Below are 20584 nucleotides of genomic sequence, written 5' to 3' on the forward strand. Positions count from 1 at the left end.
ATGCCTCCTGCCGCACTGTCCCTCAGGAGGCGCCTGGGGAAGGAGCACTTCATTACCCAATAAACCGATCGAACCTATAATATTTCCATGTAAGTATTTAATACTCTAAGGAGCAGGCACTGAGGTGAGCTCAGTCCTGTACTGTGTGCTGCAGCACTGCACAAGGCACAGCATCTTTAAGAGTTCACCAGCTTACAGATGTCTGGTCCCTTTGCAAAAGAAAGAGAGTGGAGCATCTTTTTTCCACTGATGAATCTCCCCTCTTATCCCCCATCTCTTCTCTCACATTGTCTTCTGGTAGAGTTAAAAAGCTGCACAAATCCTGAGTGAGTGCACAGTGCTTCGGGAGCTCCTGGGATGAGGTGCTGCGTGGAAAACAAAATGTTAATCCCTGTGGTTGCATCTCTGGACTGCAAAACTCCTTGGGTTGACCTCTGAGGGAGCCATTTGCAGCCTGTGCCTGTGGGTTGCAGAGTCACTTCCCCTTTGCAGGGTGAAACCCCACAAGGTGGAGTGAACTGGATGGACACCATGCCACTACCACTCTCACCCTGCCCTCCCCAGGGCATTTCAGTCATCCTTGGAGCGTTTGAACAAGCACAATTTCCCAGTCCAGCAGGGGAACTGTGCTTGCTGATGAGGTTGGGTTGGGTAACGGTTTTTGTGGCTGGAAGCAGCAATGGGGATGGATGCTTTTGGGGAGTGGGGGTCTGTTCAGCCTGGAGAAGGCACTGGGGAGACCTTATAGTGATGTTGCAGTGCCTGGAGGGGGCCTCCAGGAAGGCTGGAGAGGAACTATTTTTAAGGGCCTGCAGTGATAGGACAAAGGGTATTGGTTTGAAAATAGAACAGGGTAGATTTAGACTGGACATTAGGAAGAGGGTGATGAGGCACTGGAACAGGTTACCCAGAGAAGCTGTGGACGCCTCATCGCTGGAAGTGTTTAAGCCCAGTCTGGATGAGGCTCTGAACAGCATGGTCTAGTGGGAAGTGTGTCTGTCCGTGGCAGGGGCATTGGAACTAGATGGTCTTCAAGGTTTCTTCCAACTCAAGCCATTCTGTGATTCTCTCTGTCATGGCTGTGACTTGGAGGGAGCACCTGGGGTGTGAGGAAAAGTTTGCAGAACATGGAGGCAAGCAAGCAGAAGAAGAGGTTCTTTGCTATCCATAGTTTGGTGTGTGAGTGCCTGTGCTGCTCCTGGCTTCTTTCCTTGTCCTGCGAGTGGGGTGGTGCCTTCTTGCAACTGCTTTGGTATCAGTTGTAAAGCTGAAGTGCAGTTTGAGTAACCGAGTGATTCCTCTCCAGCCTTTTCTCCTCCCTCCGCTTCCCGTTCCTCAGCTCTGCCTTGTTTGCTCAAGTCAGGAAGGGGGAGGGGATGGGGGAAGTTAATCATTAAACTGTAATGTCTTCTCCTTAACTCCTTCACAACCTGGGGGCAGAGTGCCCCTGGTGTTTCCAGACCCTTCCTCTTCTGCAGACTTGCAGAAGTGAGCCAGTAAAGCTAGCGAGCTCCCTTCAGTGCCGTTAGGAAGAGCAGTGGATTTCTGGCCGGTGATTCATTCAGCAGAGCACTGAGCCGAGGAGGTGAATCTTGTGGCGAGATGGTTACATCTGCTTGTCCTGCAGTGAGGGCTGGGGATGGAGAGTGGAAAAATGATTTGGGTCCCCTCTGCAGGGCTGGAGGAGCCCAACACCCTCATGGGATTTTCACTTCCTGGTGGAGTTTGATTTGCTTTTGTCATTGGTGGGGAGAAGCAAAAACCACACCTTCTCGGATAGCACTTCTCGTGGAGGTTGTGTGCAGGAAACCTCCAACCTTCCAAGGACCTGCCTGGCTGAAGGAATTGCAGCTCTTCAGCAGTTCCCTTGAGGTATGTGTCTTTAGCTCTGGAATCCACCAGCTGTTCTTTTGCTTAAAAAGAAGATGAAGTTCCTTTTTTCCCCAGCTGCAGAAAGCTCATACGCCTTCAGAGACTCTGCTGCTGGGGTATTTTGGCTCCTTTAGGAAGATGCCTTTGGCTTGAGTGATTTGGAGCATCTTTTTGACTAAGTGAAGCATGTACAGAGTTAATTCCAGGCAGTGTTTAATTTGCTAATGGCTGTGTGCTGTTCTCTGAGGGCAGGATTGTTCCCCCCCAGCTCTTTTTTTTGTGATGCTTTAGTTTGTGGAAGAGAGTGAATATAAAACCAGCACCTTCTTAATTTTGTAATGCAATAATAATGTCCTCCATGTGACCCTTTAACATATTTTCTTGAAGGGTTGCTAAGTGCATTGGCTGATGTTTGGTGTGCTCAGCTCAGGAAGTGGCTTTGAGCTGGCAGGTGCCTGCCCTCTCAGAGCCGGTCGGCAGCCATTAGGCTGAGCACTTGCTTGGTTGCTATTCTGGTGCTCCTTGATAACCTCAGCTCCTTGTGACCCTGGTGGAGGACACTCTAGAATGGCTCTGCTCAGGCACTCACACCCCAGACCTGGGTATGGAGTACCTGCTGTGTGCAGGACGAGAGTGACAGATCCTGCTGAGACAGCCTGGGGGTGTGTGGTGTGGAGGGAGATCCAGGGGGCTTCTGAGAGCCTCCTCTCCTAATTCTGCTGAAGTTACATTATTGTTGTCTGGCTGAAATCCACATCTCCAAAGGGACCTGCCAGGTGTGTCCTGATGCTCTTATAATGGAGAGTGCTGATCTCCCTAGTGAACCAGCTCCTCTCTAATAGCCTTCAAGAGGTGTGCTCCAGAGCTTGCTGCCCCAGTGGAAAGCTGGGCACCCAGCCAGTCAGGCTTTCTTTACTAAGTCAGTGCAGTGCTGACCCTCAGGCATTCACTGGAGTTTCCCCCACCAGGGTCTGCAGTGGGCTCTGCAGGGTGGCTTCACAGGACAGAAAGTCCAGCGAGTCAGGATTTGCCTGTGAGTCACCACAGAGGAGTGCAGGGTGGGGAACGGGCAGAGGATAGTTTGCAGGGAGAAATCTGGTAAAGTGGGAATACCTTTTCATGCCCCATCTCTGAGGGAGAGTATTTGTCCTGCCTTGTGATTTTTGAGAGGTTCTAACTGTGTGACGTGGGCTCTGCCTGGCAGGAGCAGTGCTGTTTCTAGCGGTGGAACTTTTACTTCTCTTCAGGAATTTGTGAGCAGTCTCCACCCAGCAAGTTGAGAATTGTTTCCAGGAGAAGAAATGGCTTCACCTGGCAGCCTCTGGAAACTAGTTAACTGTTTGTGTGATGTAGTGAGAGGGATTTCTGTTAGGAAGACTGAAACATACACTGCTGCTGCACTGATGGACTGATTTGAAAGTTTCCTGGTTCTTCCACTACCTTAGACTCTGGAGAAAACCCCTCCCGAGATCGTTTCCTGCAGAAAGCAGTGCCTGCGGCCACACTAAATGACTCTCTGATGATGTGGGGCCTGTAATTAGTCTGTGTCAATATCCTGTTGCCAGTCGATCTCTGGGCAGGTTTCTCCTAGGTTGCTGTTCTGCAGGGAGCAGTGAGACTGTGGGTCCCTGATGTTGAGTGGTAAGACAAAAATCCGAGGCTGACACAGTCCTTCTGGCTGCTGTGCTGCCTCTTGCTGCTTTCTTTGTACTGGAAGCTTGATTAAACCCTTTGATACTGTGCTGCAGTCATGCTTTTCAGGGCATTAAGTAGATCATCCTGGATGAAAAGTCTTCCCAAAGACCTTCTGATACAGATATCCTGAATGAGACACAAGAGGGAAAGCTGTGCTCCAGGGTTTCACTGTTTTGTTCTGGCTTTCCTGCAGACGCCTTACTGGCAGACCTGGAATCCACCACCTCGCACATCTCCAAACGGCCGGTGTTTCTGACAGAGGAAACACCTTACTCCTATCCAACTGGAAACCACACGTACCAGGAGATCACTGTGCCACCTCCAGTGCCCCCGCCACCTTCCAATGAGGCCCTGAATGGCACTGTGATTGACCCCTTAGACCAGTGGCAGCCCAACGCGTCCAGATACGCTCACCAGCAAGTAAGTGAATGTGGAGGGCTGGGGAGGGTGCTTGCTTGTTTCGTTGGGGCAGTACCTCTCAAGGAAGTAGATGAGGAGAGGAAAATAGCAAGAGGTGAGGATGGGTTTAGCTGTGAACAGAGTTGGGGAAATAGGGGGGTGAGGAGGGTTTTTAATAGACCTAACCAGTTGGAGCAAGTGGTAGAAAAGAATTTGAAACCCATCGTCCTCCTGACAAAATGGGAGTGTGATGAGATTAGAATTAGTCATCTGTGTGTGGCCTGTGGAAAGCAGACTGGGGGTTTCCAGCACAGACTCAGGCAAATCTGAAGCAAGTAGAGAACAGTTGTTCCTGGTGTAGCTTATCTGATAGAGGCTAGCAGAGTAAATTTACTTCTGCTGGGCTTTGTTCTGCCCTTCCCCTGTGCAGGGTTGCAATGCAGTACACAGTTGTTTTGTATTCTTACTTTCCAATGCAAATCTCATTTCCACAGCCTCAGTCCCAGTCTCCTATATACAGCTCTAGTGCCAAAAGCTCCAGTGCCTCTGCTCCTAGGGACGGGCTCAGCTCTCCTTCTCCCCGTGCCAGCGAAGAGGAACACGTCTACAGGTATCTTGTCCCTGTTAAGAGATAAGCCTGACTCACAGCTTGAGCCTGCTGTGGCTCAAGCTGTCACCTATAAGTGGAAACAAGCACTGCTCTCTGTGTCCATTATGTTGCCTAGTGTTGGTTTAGATTACCTCTTTTGTAAGAGGCCACTCTAGCTTTCATGCTCACTTCAGGCATTGACCTGGCCCTTTGGTGTGCTCAGCTGCAGGAGAGGTTAAGGCTCTGTCAGGCAGAACAGGATCTGGATTGTGTTGTGAAGGATATGATCCAGAGACAAGTGACAAATCCATCACCCCAGCACAGAAGTGAGTGGCCTTTGAGTCAGTTGTCCCAGGGAACTTAGTTACTCATGGCCCAGCAGGATGTGCAGTGACTTGAATTTTCATGTGAATTTGAACTTCCTAAAACTTCACCCTCAGTAGGTGATTGCAAGTATAAGCTAGTTACGTGGTTAAGGCAGCTGCTCTTGCACTAAGAGCTTGGAGGAGTAGCCTGAACAGTAGCACAGAGTTTCCTGCTGACAGGACTGAGTGAGGAGGAGGCTGTCAGCTTCAGCTCTGATGGCCATCTGCAGTGCCCTCTGTCCTGGGTACCTTTTGACAACACGGACACTGGTGTTCTAACAATGCTCAGCTCTTTCTGCTGAGCAGGAAGATGCTTTCAGCCAGAACTAATTCTGGGGTAGAGGCAGGCATATCCAGAGATGGACCAATGGAGACAGTAATTGGAATGTTTTCAGATGGCTGCATGCAATTAGTACAAAATGGAGGTAATTACAGCCCTAAGTCCTCCTGTGCAAGAGTCTGGCATGACATGGTTCTGGTGTGAACTGTAGCTTGTATCTTTGGGTCAGGATGAAGTGTGCCCTCCTCCAGACTGCATTGGGGGAGACTTCTTTTATTTGCAGTCTGAGGAGAAAGATAATAAGTGTCCTTCTGGACTTTTATAATTGTTACTGGGGTTGAAGTGTCCAGAGTCCCAAAGCCTGTGTTATGTATTAACCTTCTGAGCATAATGTAGCAGTGTGCCCAAACCAGAAGCTCCTATTTGGGAAGTATCTTTCTTTGATAAAATTAGAACCTCTCCAGCATTAGAAGTTACTTTATTCATCTGTAAAACCAGGAACAAATAATTTCCCTGACATGAACAATGGGAAGACTGTTGCTGCAGTGTAATGACTGTAAAAAATCACTGCACTGGTGTTGAGTTTGGCTTTGAAACAGTTTGCAGTTGTGGGGGGGGGTAAAGGGATTCTCCCATATAGGGATTAACAATAATCACAGCCAGTGTTTAACTCACACTTGTGTACAGGTAAACTTCTCTCAAGGCTTGGGTTTTAACACAGTAGAAAACAGTTTCAAATTGCTTTCCTGTAAATTGATTAGAGTTCCCCAAATTAAAGGCTTGAGGGCTTGAGAAGAGAGGCCTCGAGTGTTGCAAGAGGCAACCACGGAACTTGCTACACTTTTCTTTTGGTTGATACCTTGAGGTTGGTACTTTGCCTCTTTATTCTGCCCTGCCCTTGCTTCAAGGGGAAGTTTTTGCTGCTTGGTGTGATGTCAGCAGAAACAAGGCATTTTCCTGTGTGTGAGCTAATGGTTCTGCTGCTGTTCTGTGCATCCTGCATCTGCAGACAGTTAACTCTTTGCTGCAGGGCAGTGCAACACATACTCCTGAAATCTGAAGCCTTGCCCATCGATGCTGTTTCTTTGTAAAGGAGAACTCAAGATGTGGCTAAGCAGTGGCTGTATGGTAGTCATTTCACAAAGCACACATCATTCTCCCAGAGCTGGAAAACAATACAGTGCATGTGTAAATGTTGTGAACCTACTGTGAGTTTCCCTCTGTCCTCCTGCTGTATCTTGACATAGAAGTTTCACTCTTCCCTTTATCGTTAGTTTCCCGAACAAGCAGAAGTCTGCAGAGCCGTCTCCCACAATGACCAGTTCCTCTCTGGGCAGCAACCTCTCAGAACTGGACAGACTTCTTCTGGAACTGAATGCTGTTCAACATAATCCTGCCAGTGGCTTCCCAGCAGGTAAGGAATAGCAAGATGTTTGGTATGAGTGGTAGTTTCTTTCTCAAAATAATAGCCTGCTTTCTCTTCCCCTTACTGAGGAAGACCCCCTCCAGCCCCTGATCAAAGATTCACTTAGCATGGGTGGGATCTCTGGGGAGCTGCTTAAAACAAGGGCAGATTCAAAATTGGCTCTAACTAAAGTTCCAAAGTTAGAAGAAGTTGCTCAGGCCCATCTGCTGTTGAGTTTCCTATGTCATTAGAGATGGATGTTCCACAAGACTGCTGGACAGTTTCTTGCTTTCACCTGTATGTATGAACATGGGGCCTGAATGGTTCTATTCTGCTTCCCTTTCTTAAGATGAGGCCAGCAGAAGCCCATCGCTGCCCAGTGTGACTGGACCTCACTATGTTGTCCCAGAGAGCAGCAGCTCTGTGGGAGGGAAGGCTGCTCCCCCTACAAAAGAAAAGCCAAAGCGAAATGGTGCCCGTGGGATCGAAGATGTGCGTCCCAGCGTGGAGAGCCTGCTGGACGAGCTGGAGAGCTCTGTGCCAAGTCCTGTGTGAGTAGTGTTTTGGTGGTTGCTGACTTGGGTAGGGTGGGACAGGCTCTTGTGGCAGCAGTGACTGTAGCATAGGGGCAGATACTGCAGGAGCATGACAGACAGAAGATAGGCTTTGTCTGAAGGTCAGAAATCAGGCAGGTACATGAAGATGTTGCTGCTCTGTTATCTACTCCTGGATGAAAAAATACAGGTCCTGTTATGAGAGGTGGATTGTTCAAACTCAGATTTATAGCTGATCACAAATACAGACTGTCTGACAAAATGAATGTTTGGTCATCGTCCATTTCTTAATGGATGCTGTGTGTGTAGCTGTGTTAGGCTTGGCAGAGAGACAGGGCCTGCCTGTGCTCTGAAAGCTGGGGCTGGGGGAGGGCTGGCCAGGGTGGGCAGTGCTGATGAAACTCCTCATGCTGTGCTTGCCTGGGGGAGCAGTGGGGCTTTCAGCCTTGGAATGCTCTCCCAGGCTTAAATGCACTCTTTTCTTGTTTTTGTTTCATGCCAGCCCTGCAATCACTGTGAGCCAAGGCGAGGTGAGCAGCCCCCAGCGGGTCACCGCCAGTCAGCAGCAGACCCGGATATCTGCTTCTTCGGCTACACGAGAACTGGATGAGCTGATGGCATCTCTCTCTGACTTCAAGGTACCTTATCATGACAACTTAATACTTCATCTTGTCTCCCCCCGCCCCCCTAGCCTCTCTTGCCTGTTAGCTGTGTCTGCTGACCTTGTTTGGTCTCCAGAATGCCTGTCAGAGTTGCTCTGAGAAACTTCCTATGGTGGTATTTGTGCCTTCTGCAGGGGTTGCTGCTCGAGGTGTTCTCAAATGCTATAAATTCTCATCACTGGCAGTGTAAGACAGTTCTGGGATCTGTTTTTCCTTTGGTTCTGCAGTTTGTCTGTTTCCCAAAGATAATGAGCTTAGTTACTGCTCAGTACAGAGTACTTAAGAAGTAGGGGAGCATGAGATGCCACTCTGCTTACTGACAGAGACCAGGCTCTTCTGTTCTGTAGGATGACCCCTCTCTTTGGAGGTATTTTTACCCTGATGTGGTTTCCCTGGAGAGAATCTTCCAGGCATGTGCTGTGAGCACTGAAGCCCTTGCATCAGACAGATGAAGACTTCAAAGGTTTTCATCTTAAAGCAGTCTCTTATTCACCTCAAAGTGGGATTAAAGTCTGAGCTTCTTGTGGGGGCAGAAGATAGCAAATATTGTTCAGACTCTTGTTTGGAAATCAGACTATTGTATTGGACAGAAACAGTCACAGATAGCACACAGAAGTCTCATAGTAGGATAACCTCAGAAGTAACTTGCCCATGGTCATTTTGATGTGTGAACCATTGGCATGTGTATGTAGTTGACTTGTTCTTTGTCCATGTAGGTACCTTGTCATTCTTGCACAAGACGATTAGCTTGGACCTGATTTTCACAAGGCTTTATGCAAATGGCTTTTTATTTCCCCATAATCATAGCAAAATGGAAAATATTTTCTCTTCTTTCTCCTTCCAGCTGCTTTCAACCTTACTGAATTTCTCACTTGAATGTGCTATGAGAGGTGGAGAAAGCAAATCCTCTCCTGAAAGCAAATACTGTCCTTGTTGTCGTTGTTGGGTTTGCCTTTCTTACATGCACATGCAAGTCTGATTTCTAAGCCTGAGGAAGTCCCTAATCCTCTGGATTTTCCTCATGGAAGATTCTGCTCATGCTTGGTGTTTCTTGTCTGTGCTGAGCTCCATCCCCTCCTACCATGTCTTTCAGCAGGGCAGCCAGAGCTGAGGAATGTTTTGTGAGGAGAGATAGACAGCACATTGAATCACAGCTGTTGATCTGTCTGTTGCACCATTCATGTGAACTCTGTGCTGTGTATTTCATGGTGGTCATGCCAATACCTGGAGTTTTGACCTAGTGTGTGAGTTCAGAGCCCAGCAGTGACCATGCACAATCTGCAGGCCTTCACTTGCCTTGTGCTTGCTGGAATTGAATTCAGCCTGACAGTTCTGGCACATGTACCTCATTTTGTGAGAATCTAGGAGTTACTCACTGGTTTCTCTAGGCTCATTGTAGTGTGTGTTCAGTCAACTGCAAATACTGACACTTCAGTGTTGCCTTTTCCCCCCTCTCTATTAAGTCCCAGGGTAGATTGTAGGATATCCACAAGTGGCTGTTCAGTCTGGTTGAAAACTGCCCTGTTGAGAAGCTGGAGCAGAGTTCCTCTTTCACTGTGGGTGTGCCCTTCCTTGGTGCTTTTGCACGTTGTGGACTTGAACCATTAGCCCCTGCTGCTTTATCAGGGCCAGGAAACAAGCACAGGGTGTGGTTGCTGCCACCTGATTTTGCTCCTAGGTGAGCTCTTGGCAACTGATAACGACCTTGCCCAGCACAGATTTTCCTTGCAAGACACAAGGAGGGGAATTTTCTAAGTGTGGTCACTGAAATGCTTTGCAGTCCTGAGAAAAAAACCCAAATCTTTGTGCAACTCAAATAAAACCTGCGTGACAGAGATGAGCTCCTTTCTGCAATGCTGTCTGCTTTCCTGGCTTAGATTCTGATTGAGCTCTGAGAGCAAACTGAAATGCAGTAGAACTTCAAGATTTGGGCTTAGGACTTTAGTACATTTGCAGGGCATTGAACTCATCTCTGTCCAAGCCTTCTTCCTGAAGCACAAGGGACACAGTTTCTGTGATCATTTTCCTTTTGTTAATATTGCCATTGGCTTGTTTACACACAAACTTTCTTTTTTCCTGTCCTCCAGGTTGCTTCATTTTCCTTTCAGTCCTTGTTTGTTTTTACCTTCTCTATTTGTGCCGACTAGTGGTGTTAGCTGGCCTGCAAAAAGGATCTTTAGTCTGTACCAGTGGCAACATGTCAGGGGCAGAAGTGGAGTCTCTACAAAGGTGGAAGAGGAAAGGCTCCTGTTAAGAGCACCAGCCCCCTGTGTGGTTGCAAGAAATAGGACAGAAAAGCTGAGTATGATGTGTGGTTAGGTGGAGCTGGCAGCTGATAGAACTAGAAGTTGCAGCAGATGGGGATGGGAGGGGTGGAGGCACTGATGTTTAGTCTCCCTCATACCTCAGAGTAAAAGGTGCTATTACAGACTGAAAGGTTACCCTCTTATCATCTCTTGCTCACTTTAATGAGTTGCTCATTCTTTTTACTTTTACAGAATCCATTTGATTTTGGTTATCTGGCTCATCAGTCAGCAGGCACCGAGATTGCTTAATGCACTTGTGTTCCCGACCCCTGCGGGTCCCGTGTAACGTGATGCCTGCTGACTGCATAGCTAGATGCTTGTATTTAACTGTTCTGTTGCTGCTGAGTGCTCAACCATTGCACTTATTTTGGAGCTGGTATGATTTTAATAGCCTGGAAGTAATTACTTTTGAGCAAAATGGTAGTCTTGCCTTGAAAATGAGTGAGTTCAGTTTAGGAAGTCTGGAAGCTAAGTGTGAACCACAGCATAACCCAGGTTCCTTTTATAGGTGATGCCAGCTCAGGCAAAACACAGGGAGAGGGCAATGTGGACAATTCCCTCATTTTAACTACTAACTGTGCTTGTTATTCCTTTTCCTCTCTCCTGTGACTGTGGGTCTTGCTGTGTTATTCCAGGGGAGGAGCAATCTGTAATGAATTGTGGCTCTTCCTTTTGGAGCATGGTCTCCCTCTTACGCCACTGTTGTGACTTAGCAAACGCTTCTGTGTGTGCCAGCTCCTGACCCCTCGGGATGGTGACATCTTAGGTCACATGAAGGTGTATGTCTCTTCAATCCACTGGCAGATTTTGTGCATGTTCAGGCTAATTCTATCCTTTTATTTGTGTTAAGTATCTCAGAGAGGTAAGTAGAGACTGGCTTTCCTTCCCTGAGCTTAGGAACTTATGTTCCTAACTTCTAGAGGCTCTTCTGGAAAACGTGACTAAGTCGGAGCAGGTCTTGATAGCCCTTAGATTTGGAAATCCTTTGTGGGTAAGTTTTTAAACTGAGAGGGCTTGATATTGACTTTAGGTTGACCTGCTGTGTGTACTTGTCCAAGCCACTTCTGATTTTCCCCCTTTAAAAAAAAAAAAAGGAGTAATGCCAATTTATCTCCTAGAGTTTAGCCAGGAGTGACTGGAAATGAAGAAAGGAGGACCTATGAGATTGTTGTTTTCAGAAGACCCTGTAATTCAAGGAAAACCTAAAACCTTGTATCAGTTGCTTTTGTTGTACCTGGATCAAAATTAATACTGACTTTATTACAGTGTAGATCTGGACTCTGTGGCCTAGGGGGAGGAGGCTAATCTAGCCACCTAAGCAATGCTTAGAAGGGCATGGAGTGACTGACAGGCTCGTATAGATTCAGCGTGTGTCACATCCAAGGTGAGATTAGTGATGTGAATAGAACAAAGCCCATGTCATCTGTTCTGGCTGTGAATGCCCTGAGGCTTTGTTTTCATTACCATGTACTCAGTCAACTGGAGCATTTTATTAGGGTATCAAGAAGAAAATGTCATGCTTTGTTCTTTTCATTGATCACTTTTTCTGTCAGCTTTGAAAATGTAAAATTTACATGTCTGACTATGAGTAAGTTAAGGTGACCTTCACTTACAGTCTGGACATTCCTGGGTTTGTAGCTGGCTTCCCAGTGGCCACTGTGTGCCCCCATCACAGCTGCAGGTGAACACAGGAGCATAGGAGAAGGCTGTAGGAAAAGGATCTTGGCAGCTGTGGAACTTCATCTCTTGTGATCTCATGTGAAGATCAGCACGGTGTCATACTGCTCTTTGATGCCTGATTTTCCTTCCTTACTCTTGGAAGTAAGGCTTTGGATCAGCATGGCTCTTTGACTTAGAGGTCATGATTATTATAATGCTTAATTCTTTGCTTTTTGTCTTCTCCTTACCTCTGTCTTTATCTCTTTCTCTCCTTGTTCATTCTGCTTCCTTTTACAGACTATTTCCTGTATGTCTCTGACTTCTGAACCCTCCCTAGAACCAGTTCCCAGTTCAGCAAATGCAGACTCCAGCAGCTCTCCTCACAGCTTACCAATGCTGTCCCATTCTAAACACCCTTCTGCAAGTCACAGTGGGGACTTGGCAGTGCCAACGCCTGCCCCCTCAGCAGTCGCCTGCATTGAGGATGGCGGCCACACTATGGTTCTGCCTACTTCAGGGCATCCTCCTGCTCCTCCACATAAGACCAGCTTGCCAGAAATGGTCCCTGTGCCCCCACCACGAGTCTCTTCTGGTTCTGCTACTCGTGGGGTACAGATGACCTCTGGCAGCTTAGTTCAGCTGAGCAGAAAGCCTGATTCTTCTAGAAATGCTTCCCAGTCCCTGCCAGCTTCCAGTGTGGAGCTCCTGTGTAGATCTGCTCATGAGGAGGCACAAGGCTTAAAGAAAGGTTTGGCAAAAGAGACTGAGAAGAAAGAGCAGAGAACTGACCCCAAAATCTCAAGTGTGCCAGTTTCAAACACTTCACATGGTCAAGGCAAGGGGCAGATACCTAAAGAACTGGATCAGAAGGGAACATTCAGGGACAATACAGCCCTTCCTTCCCAGAGCAGAGATGGAGAGACTGCTTTAGATGAGCTGTGGGCCCTGGAGCTGCCTGCACATGTGCCAGAGGTACATGCAAAGAATGACAGTGTTTTAAATCCTGTGTGTGAACCTACTGTTGTGGCCTTGGATCGGCAGGATGTCTTCCCAGACACTAAAAACCAGCTGGGCTTTGCAGTGGAGAAAGGACAGGAGCTCAAAGCTGAAGTACTGGGTGAAACCCAGGTGGATGGTTGTCCTGATCTGGTCAAGAAGAGGCAGGGCAGAGACAGAACTCCTAAGAAGGCAAGTGCTGCTAGCACAAACAAAGCTGGAGGACAGCAGGAAAATGAGCAGTGTGGGAGCCCAGCAGTTGCTCCACAATCTCCTGAAAACGTTTGCAAAGCTGAGTTGGATCTGCCATGCATCTCCAAACCACCCATTGAGAGGATTTCTGCATCAGGCCAGGCAGGCACTGAATGGATGTAGGAGTAGGATGAGTCCTAGCTAGGACTCTTTTGACAACACACTAACATTTTGTGTGGTGTGAGTGTGCCTGGACTCACCCACAGTAACAGCATGAGGCTCTGAGCATTGGTACTGATAGCTGCATGTCGCAGAGCTTTGAAATCCTCTGCTTTATCTTGTGGTCACTTCTGCCTGTCAGTCAGCAGCACAGAGCATGGCAGTCTGTAGGGGCTTCACTGTGAAATGGACTTCTGTTCCCTTACTGGGGTAAGGCTCAGGACACAGAGGCCTCTGAAAAGTTCAGGGGCTATTTCATGCCACTGGAGGATGTTCCTGGCTTGGGATGGCAGCTCCTCTGCTCTGCTAACCTTTTTAGGTCTCATGGCTGGAGCTGTGAGTGTTCCTTTCAGCACTGGAAGTACACTTTGTGCACCAGACATCTCTGACCAAGAGTCTTATGCCTGTAAAGGGCAAACAGAGAGGCTCCTCTGTCCTTGTGATGCTGAGCTTTCTTCAATGCTCAGTGGAGTGGTCACGCTGCACCTCCTATCTTGGCTTCCTGCTTGTTAATCTTGCCCTTCCTTTTCTAGATAGTTATTTTTGGCTGCTGTGATTATTCTTACAGGGTTTTTCCTTGCACTGAGTCACCCTTCTGGGCTGTGCCAAGAGGGATTTTGGCATTGTGGGATAAATGTCGTTTCTCTTCCTGCTCACAGTTGTCACTAATGGCTTGAGTTTGTGCCGCTGCATCTCGGGGCTCGCTGTGGCGTTGCTCTTCTCTGCTGATACTGTTGCCTTTGTCCTTTAGATAAAATCTTTAATCAAGAGGACAAAAGAGACTGCCAACGTGCACCCCATGTACCGTGAGCTCTCTCCAAGGCGTAAGCTAGGCCCTGCCACATCTCACAAGACCCAGTCCCAGGATGGTGTGAGCGAGGAGCTGCAGGGCAGACGGGGCAGCGCTCAGCGGGAGCAGGACGAGTGGCAGAGCCAGGGTGACTGGCTGACAGAGGGGGTCACTATCACTGCCAGGCCCCAGGGGGAAGAGCAGAATGGTGGACAGCAAGTAGAGAAGGTAGACAGCAGGGATGTGCACTGGGAAATTCCAGCGTGTCCCCAGGCCAGACAGCATTGTGTGGAGGTGCAGATTGAGTTTCTGAGTGTCCTAAGCAACACAAAATCAAGAACTAACTCTTTGGACTCACCTTTGTTTGGCTTGAAAAGTGAACAGGCACTCAGGTCCTGGTTCTTTTTGTTTAAGAGTTGGAGTGGGGTTTGAGAGTGCTGGTGCCTGTCTGGGCAGTCTGCTGCTATCATGTATCAACAAATGTCTTCCGTGGGGATTATTTTTAAGACTACACCTGACATAGAGACATGCTTTGTTCTCCCCAGTCCTGTCCCTGTGCAGGAAGTTCTGGGTGTGAGATGGTGCTCTTCCCTGAGCTACACAGAAGCATGTTTTAACTAGTTCCTTTCTTGCTGCTTTTCCCCTTAACCATAGTGGCAATAACGAGCAAGAAGTGCTCATTAGTTCCTCTTTGGATTTATTCACCTCTTTTTCTTCCTCCATGTCTTTCTAGGTGGTTTTTCCTCCAGAATCCCCACTCCCCTCAAGGAAGATGATCTCTGTTCCAGCCTCTCCCCCTCTCCAGCCTTCCAAAGAAGCTGCAAAGACAGTCCTTGCTAATGCTGCTCCTTCTCATCTTTCTGGCCCTGCACCTCTTCTTCCACTCCCACCTCAGCCTTCCCACGTGCCACCTTCCCCAGCTCCTAGTCCAGCCTCCTCTTCTTCCTTCACCTTGGCTCCCCAGCCTCTCTTCCAGTGGGAAACTTCTGAGGATGATTATCATGAGTTTTCTGTTGTGGGCACCCCTGCTGAAGATCCTAGACACTCCTGTTCTCCCCAGACATGGACCCCTAGCACCAAGACAGTTGTTTCTGTTGGCTGTCAGACTGAGGATGATGCTTTCTTCCCACAGATGCAGGCAGGCTTCTTTTTTGGTTTGTCTTTTTTTAGCAGTGTTTTCCAGTCTAGCTACTCTCAACTGGGTAGCCCAAGTAGGTATAAGGTCAGGCAAAGGCTGGTACTGAACTGCTAGATCGAAGACTCACCCAGCTGTGCCTGCCCAGCACTGCACAGTACAGGTCTGTGCAGGAAGGTGCTGGTGTGTGGCTCCTGTCTGATGATCATCACTTTGTGCAGCAGGGGCTGTATTTCTCTCTGAGATGAAGGTAGGAGCTCTGAAACAAAGGCTGCAACTCTCCCTGCCACAATCTCTCTTGAGGAGGAGGCAGTGAAAGATGGCAAAATCTTGTGAGTGGAAGGGAGCAGATCAGCAGTGGGCCTGTGTTTGTCCCTCAGATAGGTGTCCATAGTGCAAGTGGATTTGGGGAAGGAGGTGATGTGAGCAAGAGCTGTACACTGCATCTCCTGCCAGGGAAGAGCTGTAGCTCCAGGCAGTGGGAAGTCAAAATGTATGAGCAGGGCAGTGATGTGCAATGCTCTGTGTAAAGGCAGCTCTCAAGCAATGAGCTGGGAAACTCCTCTGCATCTCAAACTGTTGTGCTTTTCAGGTGACCTCTGCTCCTCCCCTCCTGCACAGTGCCAATCTACTGGCTGCTCACACGCCCCTGGGCTCCCCTACTCATGACAAGGCAGGACCTCCTTTCTGTTTCCTAAGCATGGTGTGATCTTTTAGTGGATGAGTGTGCTGCAGATGCTGCTGGGGCCTGCTCCAAGAGCTCCCAGCAGAAATGCTGTAGGTGATAACCTTTAGTGCATGGTTTGCTGCTCGTAGGGTTCCTGACCAAACCTGACCCATGGAGACCTCGTGGGTGAAAGGTGGGAACTTGAAGGGTGTTTGCATGAGAAACTCCTGTGGCTGCTGTGCTGAGTGTCCTCTGTAAACAGCAGGCATTGCATGCAGGAGGTGGTAACAAGCTTCTTTCAGGTGGGGACTCATCTGGAAGCTGTCAAGGAGACTGGGTCACCAGGCCAGTTAGGAGTTGTAGGGTGCACAGGTGGTTGTGCCTGCACTGAGGTCAGCTGTGACTTGCAGGAGCACATGGTCCTTACAGACAAGGGTGAAGTGCTCTCAGGCTCCATGTTGAATTCATCTCATCCCTCTCTCCTGATGGCATTTATCTTTTGTGTGTGGCATTTGGGCCTGCCCTGCCTGGTTGCTACAAGTCTCTGGTTAGAGTGAGAGGATATGATTCCCTTGATGTGGCCCAGCTGTTTTCCTCTTGCTGAGCTGTGCAGGAAGCCCTGGCTTTGTCCTGGGACTCTGGCCTGGCTTTATTTCCAAAGGTCTCTTGTCTCTCTCCTGTGAGAAGTCTTCGTCCCATGGTGTGCACTGCAGAGATTCACTGTAGCCCAACAGCTGCTGTGTGGTGAAGGGTTGGCTGTTGGCTCAGGATGTTGGGATCTGATGGGGCTGTTCTATGCTGCTGGACTGGGAGGGGCTGCAAGATAGGGAAGGATGATTTGGGGGAGAGAGGAGGGGAAAAGCTGTGTGTTAGGCTCTGTTGGGAGTGGGGCTGCCTGCAAGGCAAGGCTGGTGAGGAGTGTGTGTACCTGTGTGTGTGAAAACACTAAAATTGTGTGTCATGAGGATTGCCCAAATGAGTAGGAACAAAGATTTGTGGTTGAGTAAACCAGCTGAGTACAAGTGGAACCATCTGCAAGACAGGGAGCAGAGCTCCTCCTGTGGCTGGAAGGTCCTGTTCTGCCAGGGCTGTGAAGCCTTCCGTGTGTCCCTGCTTCCCTGGCTGTGCTGGCAGCACGTTGGTGGGCTGTTCACAAGTGTAGATTTTATGTCTGGTGTCATCTGTCCTTTTTGTAAGAGAAAATGAGCACCAGACAAGCATCTCAGGGTGAGACTTCTTTGGATCTCTCTAAAGCTGATGGTAGTACTTGCAGTGCAAAACCAGCTGAAGTAATCTGTATTTCACTCTTGCAGTTTGCCTGCAAAGGCAGCTCTGGTGGCCACAATGATCATAAACCTTTGTTAAGTTATGAACCCAAGTTTCTCCCATTTCTCCCCATTCTCTGGGAAGCCTTTCCAGCCACGTGTGCTGTGGTAGTGTGAGGTTCAGAAACAGCCTCTGAAACGAGATCTTAATCCATCAGTCCAACAGCAGAGGTGGCAGCCCCGGCTGCTGGGGCTCTGTGCTGGCTGGGTGCAGTCCCCTCTCTGTAGATAAACAGCAGGCAGCCTGAGGGGAGTTAATTCCTGCCTGCTTCCACTTGCTGATCTCAGGCCTGGGATGAGAGCCACCTGATGGGGGCAAAGAAGACTCGGCAGAAAGATGTGCAGGAGGCGGTGCAAAGGGAGGGAGGGGAAGGGAGAAGATATTCTAGCCAAAAGGGAGGTGAAATGATGAGAAGAGAGTGATCTCTATCACAGAGGAGTGACAACTGAGAGCAAGCTGCAGCATAGAAATAGAGGTCAAGGGGAAGGGGCCCTCTGGATGGCGTCTCTGCCTTGTCAGCTGGCCAGGAACTGATGAGGTAAAGGGAGACTTTTGGCAGAGGTTTAGAGAGCACAGTTCTGACTGCTTGAGATGTGCTGGTGACTTCTGCTGTATGCTCAGTGAATGAAAAATCAAACCCTCAGTTCACAGCTCTGCTGTTCAACATCTCAGGGTCTCTGCGTGGGCATAATACGTGTGTGTCCTTGATCCTGGCTCTCCCTGACTTCTGCAGAGAAGCTGTTTCCTAAGAGTCTGCAGTCCGTCTCTACAGAGGAGCCACTGGCAGCACCAGCAGGCATTTAGCTTGTAAGCACAGCAGCCCTTGCCTTACAGTCTTTGTTTTTCCCTCTCTGCAGTTCATGGCTCAGGGCAAAGTCGGGAGCAGCTCCCCTCCATCCACAACCTCCAAGCCTGGCAGCCAGCTGGATACCATGCTGGGAAGTCTCCAGTCCGACCTGAACAAACTGGGTGTCGCTACAGTTGCCAAAGGTGTCTGCGGAGCCTGCAAGAAGCCTATTGCTGGGCAGGTGAGTTGAAGGTGCTGTCTCATTGCTGGATCTTGGGCTGCAGCTGGGAGTAATGGGGAGGGCTGTTTCGTGAGGCTGAAGGGACTGGAGATGCTGGAGAAACTGAAGTACTCTATTTATCCACTGGCTAGGTACGCTGTAAGCTCCTCCAGTGACCTCTACCCTGCCCTTGAGGGACTGCCCTCTCCTGACATGATAGGTAATTCAGTTTTCATGCTACCCCAGTCCAGGGCTCACTTGAGTAGTAGAACTTGTCATTCTTGCTGACCTCCAGAGCTGGTATCTTGTCTTGTGGTCTAGGGGAGAGGGAGATAGAGCTGTCCTTCATAATTTGTCTTCCTAACAGGTAGTTACAGCCATGGGGAAAACCTGGCACCCCGAGCACTTCGTCTGCACCCACTGCCAGGAGGAGATTGGCTCACGGAACTTCTTCGAGCGAGACGGGCAGCCCTACTGCGAGAAGGACTACCACAACCTCTTCTCCCCCCGCTGCTACTACTGCAATGGGCCCATCCTTGACGTGAGTTCTGCAGGGGGACTGAGGGCGCTGGCAGCTGCTGCAGGCCTGCCTGGTTAAAAAGCTCCACCCATGTGTCCTGGGTGAAAGATTTTGGTTTGGGGCTTCTGTTTTCCCTTTGCCTTGGCTCTGAGTGGGAAACGGCTTGGCCCAGTCAGTTCTTATGCTGATGAGAGGGATTAGTGCCTCTTACCTTCACCAAAGTTCCTTCAGAGCCCCACATTGCTGCACTAATAATTCCTCAGCATATGGCTATTGGTGGCCTGCAGTAGCAGGGACTGGTGCTGGTCCTGAGAGCTGGATGGGGCCCTGGGTAAGGGGGGAAGCAGTGTCTGAGATCCTTTTAGGGTAAAAAAACCCATGTGCAGGCAAAGCCTAAGTGAGCCAGAGGAGGGGGGAGAGTTGACTCAGCTCTCTAAAGGACAGTCTATTTTAATGCATGCTGTTGTCATTACCAATGTTAGTGTGCTTTCCCCCCTGCCCAGCTCCCCCTCACCTCCAAGATGAAGTCATCATTTACATGACTTGCACTTTGTCTTCTTCTGAACAGAAAGTGGTGACAGCCTTGGACAGGACATGGCACCCTGAACACTTTTTCTGTGCCCAGTGTGGAGCTTTCTTTGGACCTGAAGGTACTGCAGTCTCCTCCCTGAACTGCTGACAAGTGTGTAAGGCAGAGCTGCTATTGGGGGACAGCCTGGGAGGTGACAGGGGAACTACTGAAGACGCAGATTCCAAGGGCTGAAGCTGTTTATGGGGGAAGGATGCTAGCAGCAATCCTCTTTTCTCCCTGGAGAGGAAGGGGGGGTGTGTATGCACATGGGACAGGAAGGGCAGCAGAACAAGGAGCCTGTTGTGTGTGTTAGTGGGGGGAAGGATGCTCCCACCCTTGCTGGTTACACTGCAGAGTCTGCAGGCCACAGGTAAAGACCAGGAGCTGATGTCCTCTGCCTCTCTTCTCCTTTGGCAGGATTTCATGAGAAGGATGGCAAAGCCTACTGCCGCAAGGACTACTTCGATATGTTTGCCCCCAAGTGTGGAGGCTGTGCCCGAGCGATCCTGGAAAACTACATCTCTGCCTTGAACACCCTCTGGCACCCTGAGTGCTTTGTCTGTCGGGTAAGGAGCCCAGGGTCCTTTGCTGCTGCTGTAAGACCCCTCTCAATTCCACCTTGCAAACATCTGATCCTTTATCAGGAAAAGGCATCTGTGGGGTACTCAAAGGCAGCCAGCCCCACCAGACAAAAACCTGTCAGCAAACAAACACCTTCTGGTTTTCTGCCTGTTTACATTAAACTTTATAGCTGCTTTTCTCCTTCTGTTCCCAGCTGCAATAATGGGCTTCTGCTGCAGCTCTCAGATAAACACAAACATTTTCTGTGACCTTTAAACAGTTATAAGCTAAGCTTCTCTCTAAGCACTTGCCTCAGCAATCAGATTTTGAGGATCCTCCTCCCATGCTCCATCTGACAATGTAAACTAGTGAGACTGACCTCGTTCAGACAAACATGCAAGTCAGTGGAATAGTGGCAGGCTCCATACAGCAGGCATAACAAGCAGGAATACTGCAGATTAAATGCTTGGCACTCTTTCAGAGAGCCTTGCAAATATTAACTCTTAGAGGCCCCGAGAGATGAGCAAAATGAACCAGTGTTTCCTTGTGTGGGGACGAAGGACAGACGAGGACAAGCAACAGAACCACAGCTGCTGATTGCTGCTATGGTGCTCAGAGCAGACTGTCACCGTGCTGTTGGGACTTCCTGCCCAGTACTCTACTCTCTGTGGCTCCCAGAGTGGTGTGCAGCAAGTAGAGATAGAAGATGGCAGCCCTGTCCGTGTGGGACTGGAGAGAGCTGTGCCTTTCTGTGCTGAGATCAAGGCTTCTATCAAGCAGTTCTGCCTTCCTTCCTGCCTGCGACCACATTGCC

The 20584-nt window shown here is 49.1% G+C and overlaps 1 protein-coding gene across 4 annotated transcripts in view; it reads left to right on the plus strand.

The window, feature by feature from the left end:
* The window catches only part of PXN (paxillin), a 51739-nt gene that overhangs the window by 26347 nt on the left and 4808 nt on the right, over nucleotides 1-20584 (plus strand). The window contains exons 2-12 of one of the 4 annotated variants that reach the window (XM_068161747.1): nucleotides 3761-3987; nucleotides 4461-4576; nucleotides 6475-6614; nucleotides 6955-7156; nucleotides 7662-7797; nucleotides 14717-15121; nucleotides 15711-15791; nucleotides 17969-18139; nucleotides 18486-18659; nucleotides 19207-19288; nucleotides 19627-19775. In XM_068161747.1, coding sequence (XP_068017848.1) covers nucleotides 3761-3987; nucleotides 4461-4576; nucleotides 6475-6614; nucleotides 6955-7156; nucleotides 7662-7797; nucleotides 14717-15121; nucleotides 15711-15791; nucleotides 17969-18139; nucleotides 18486-18659; nucleotides 19207-19288; nucleotides 19627-19775 — 1883 coding nt within the window. Of the gene's footprint in view, nucleotides 1-3760; nucleotides 3988-4460; nucleotides 4577-6474; nucleotides 6615-6954; nucleotides 7157-7661; nucleotides 7798-12303; nucleotides 13137-13944; nucleotides 14212-14716; nucleotides 15122-15710; nucleotides 15792-17968; nucleotides 18140-18270; nucleotides 18339-18485; nucleotides 18660-19206; nucleotides 19289-19626; nucleotides 19776-20584 lie in introns of those variants that run through there. The other 3 variants (XM_068161746.1, XM_068161743.1, XM_068161745.1) reach the window with 3 other exon arrangements.

Source organism: Melanerpes formicivorus, unplaced genomic scaffold (genome assembly GCF_026170545.1).
Source record: "Melanerpes formicivorus ecotype bairdi unplaced genomic scaffold, bMelFor1.0.p_v2 SCAF_60, whole genome shotgun sequence".
NCBI classification, from domain to species: domain Eukaryota; kingdom Metazoa; phylum Chordata; class Aves; order Piciformes; family Picidae; genus Melanerpes; species Melanerpes formicivorus.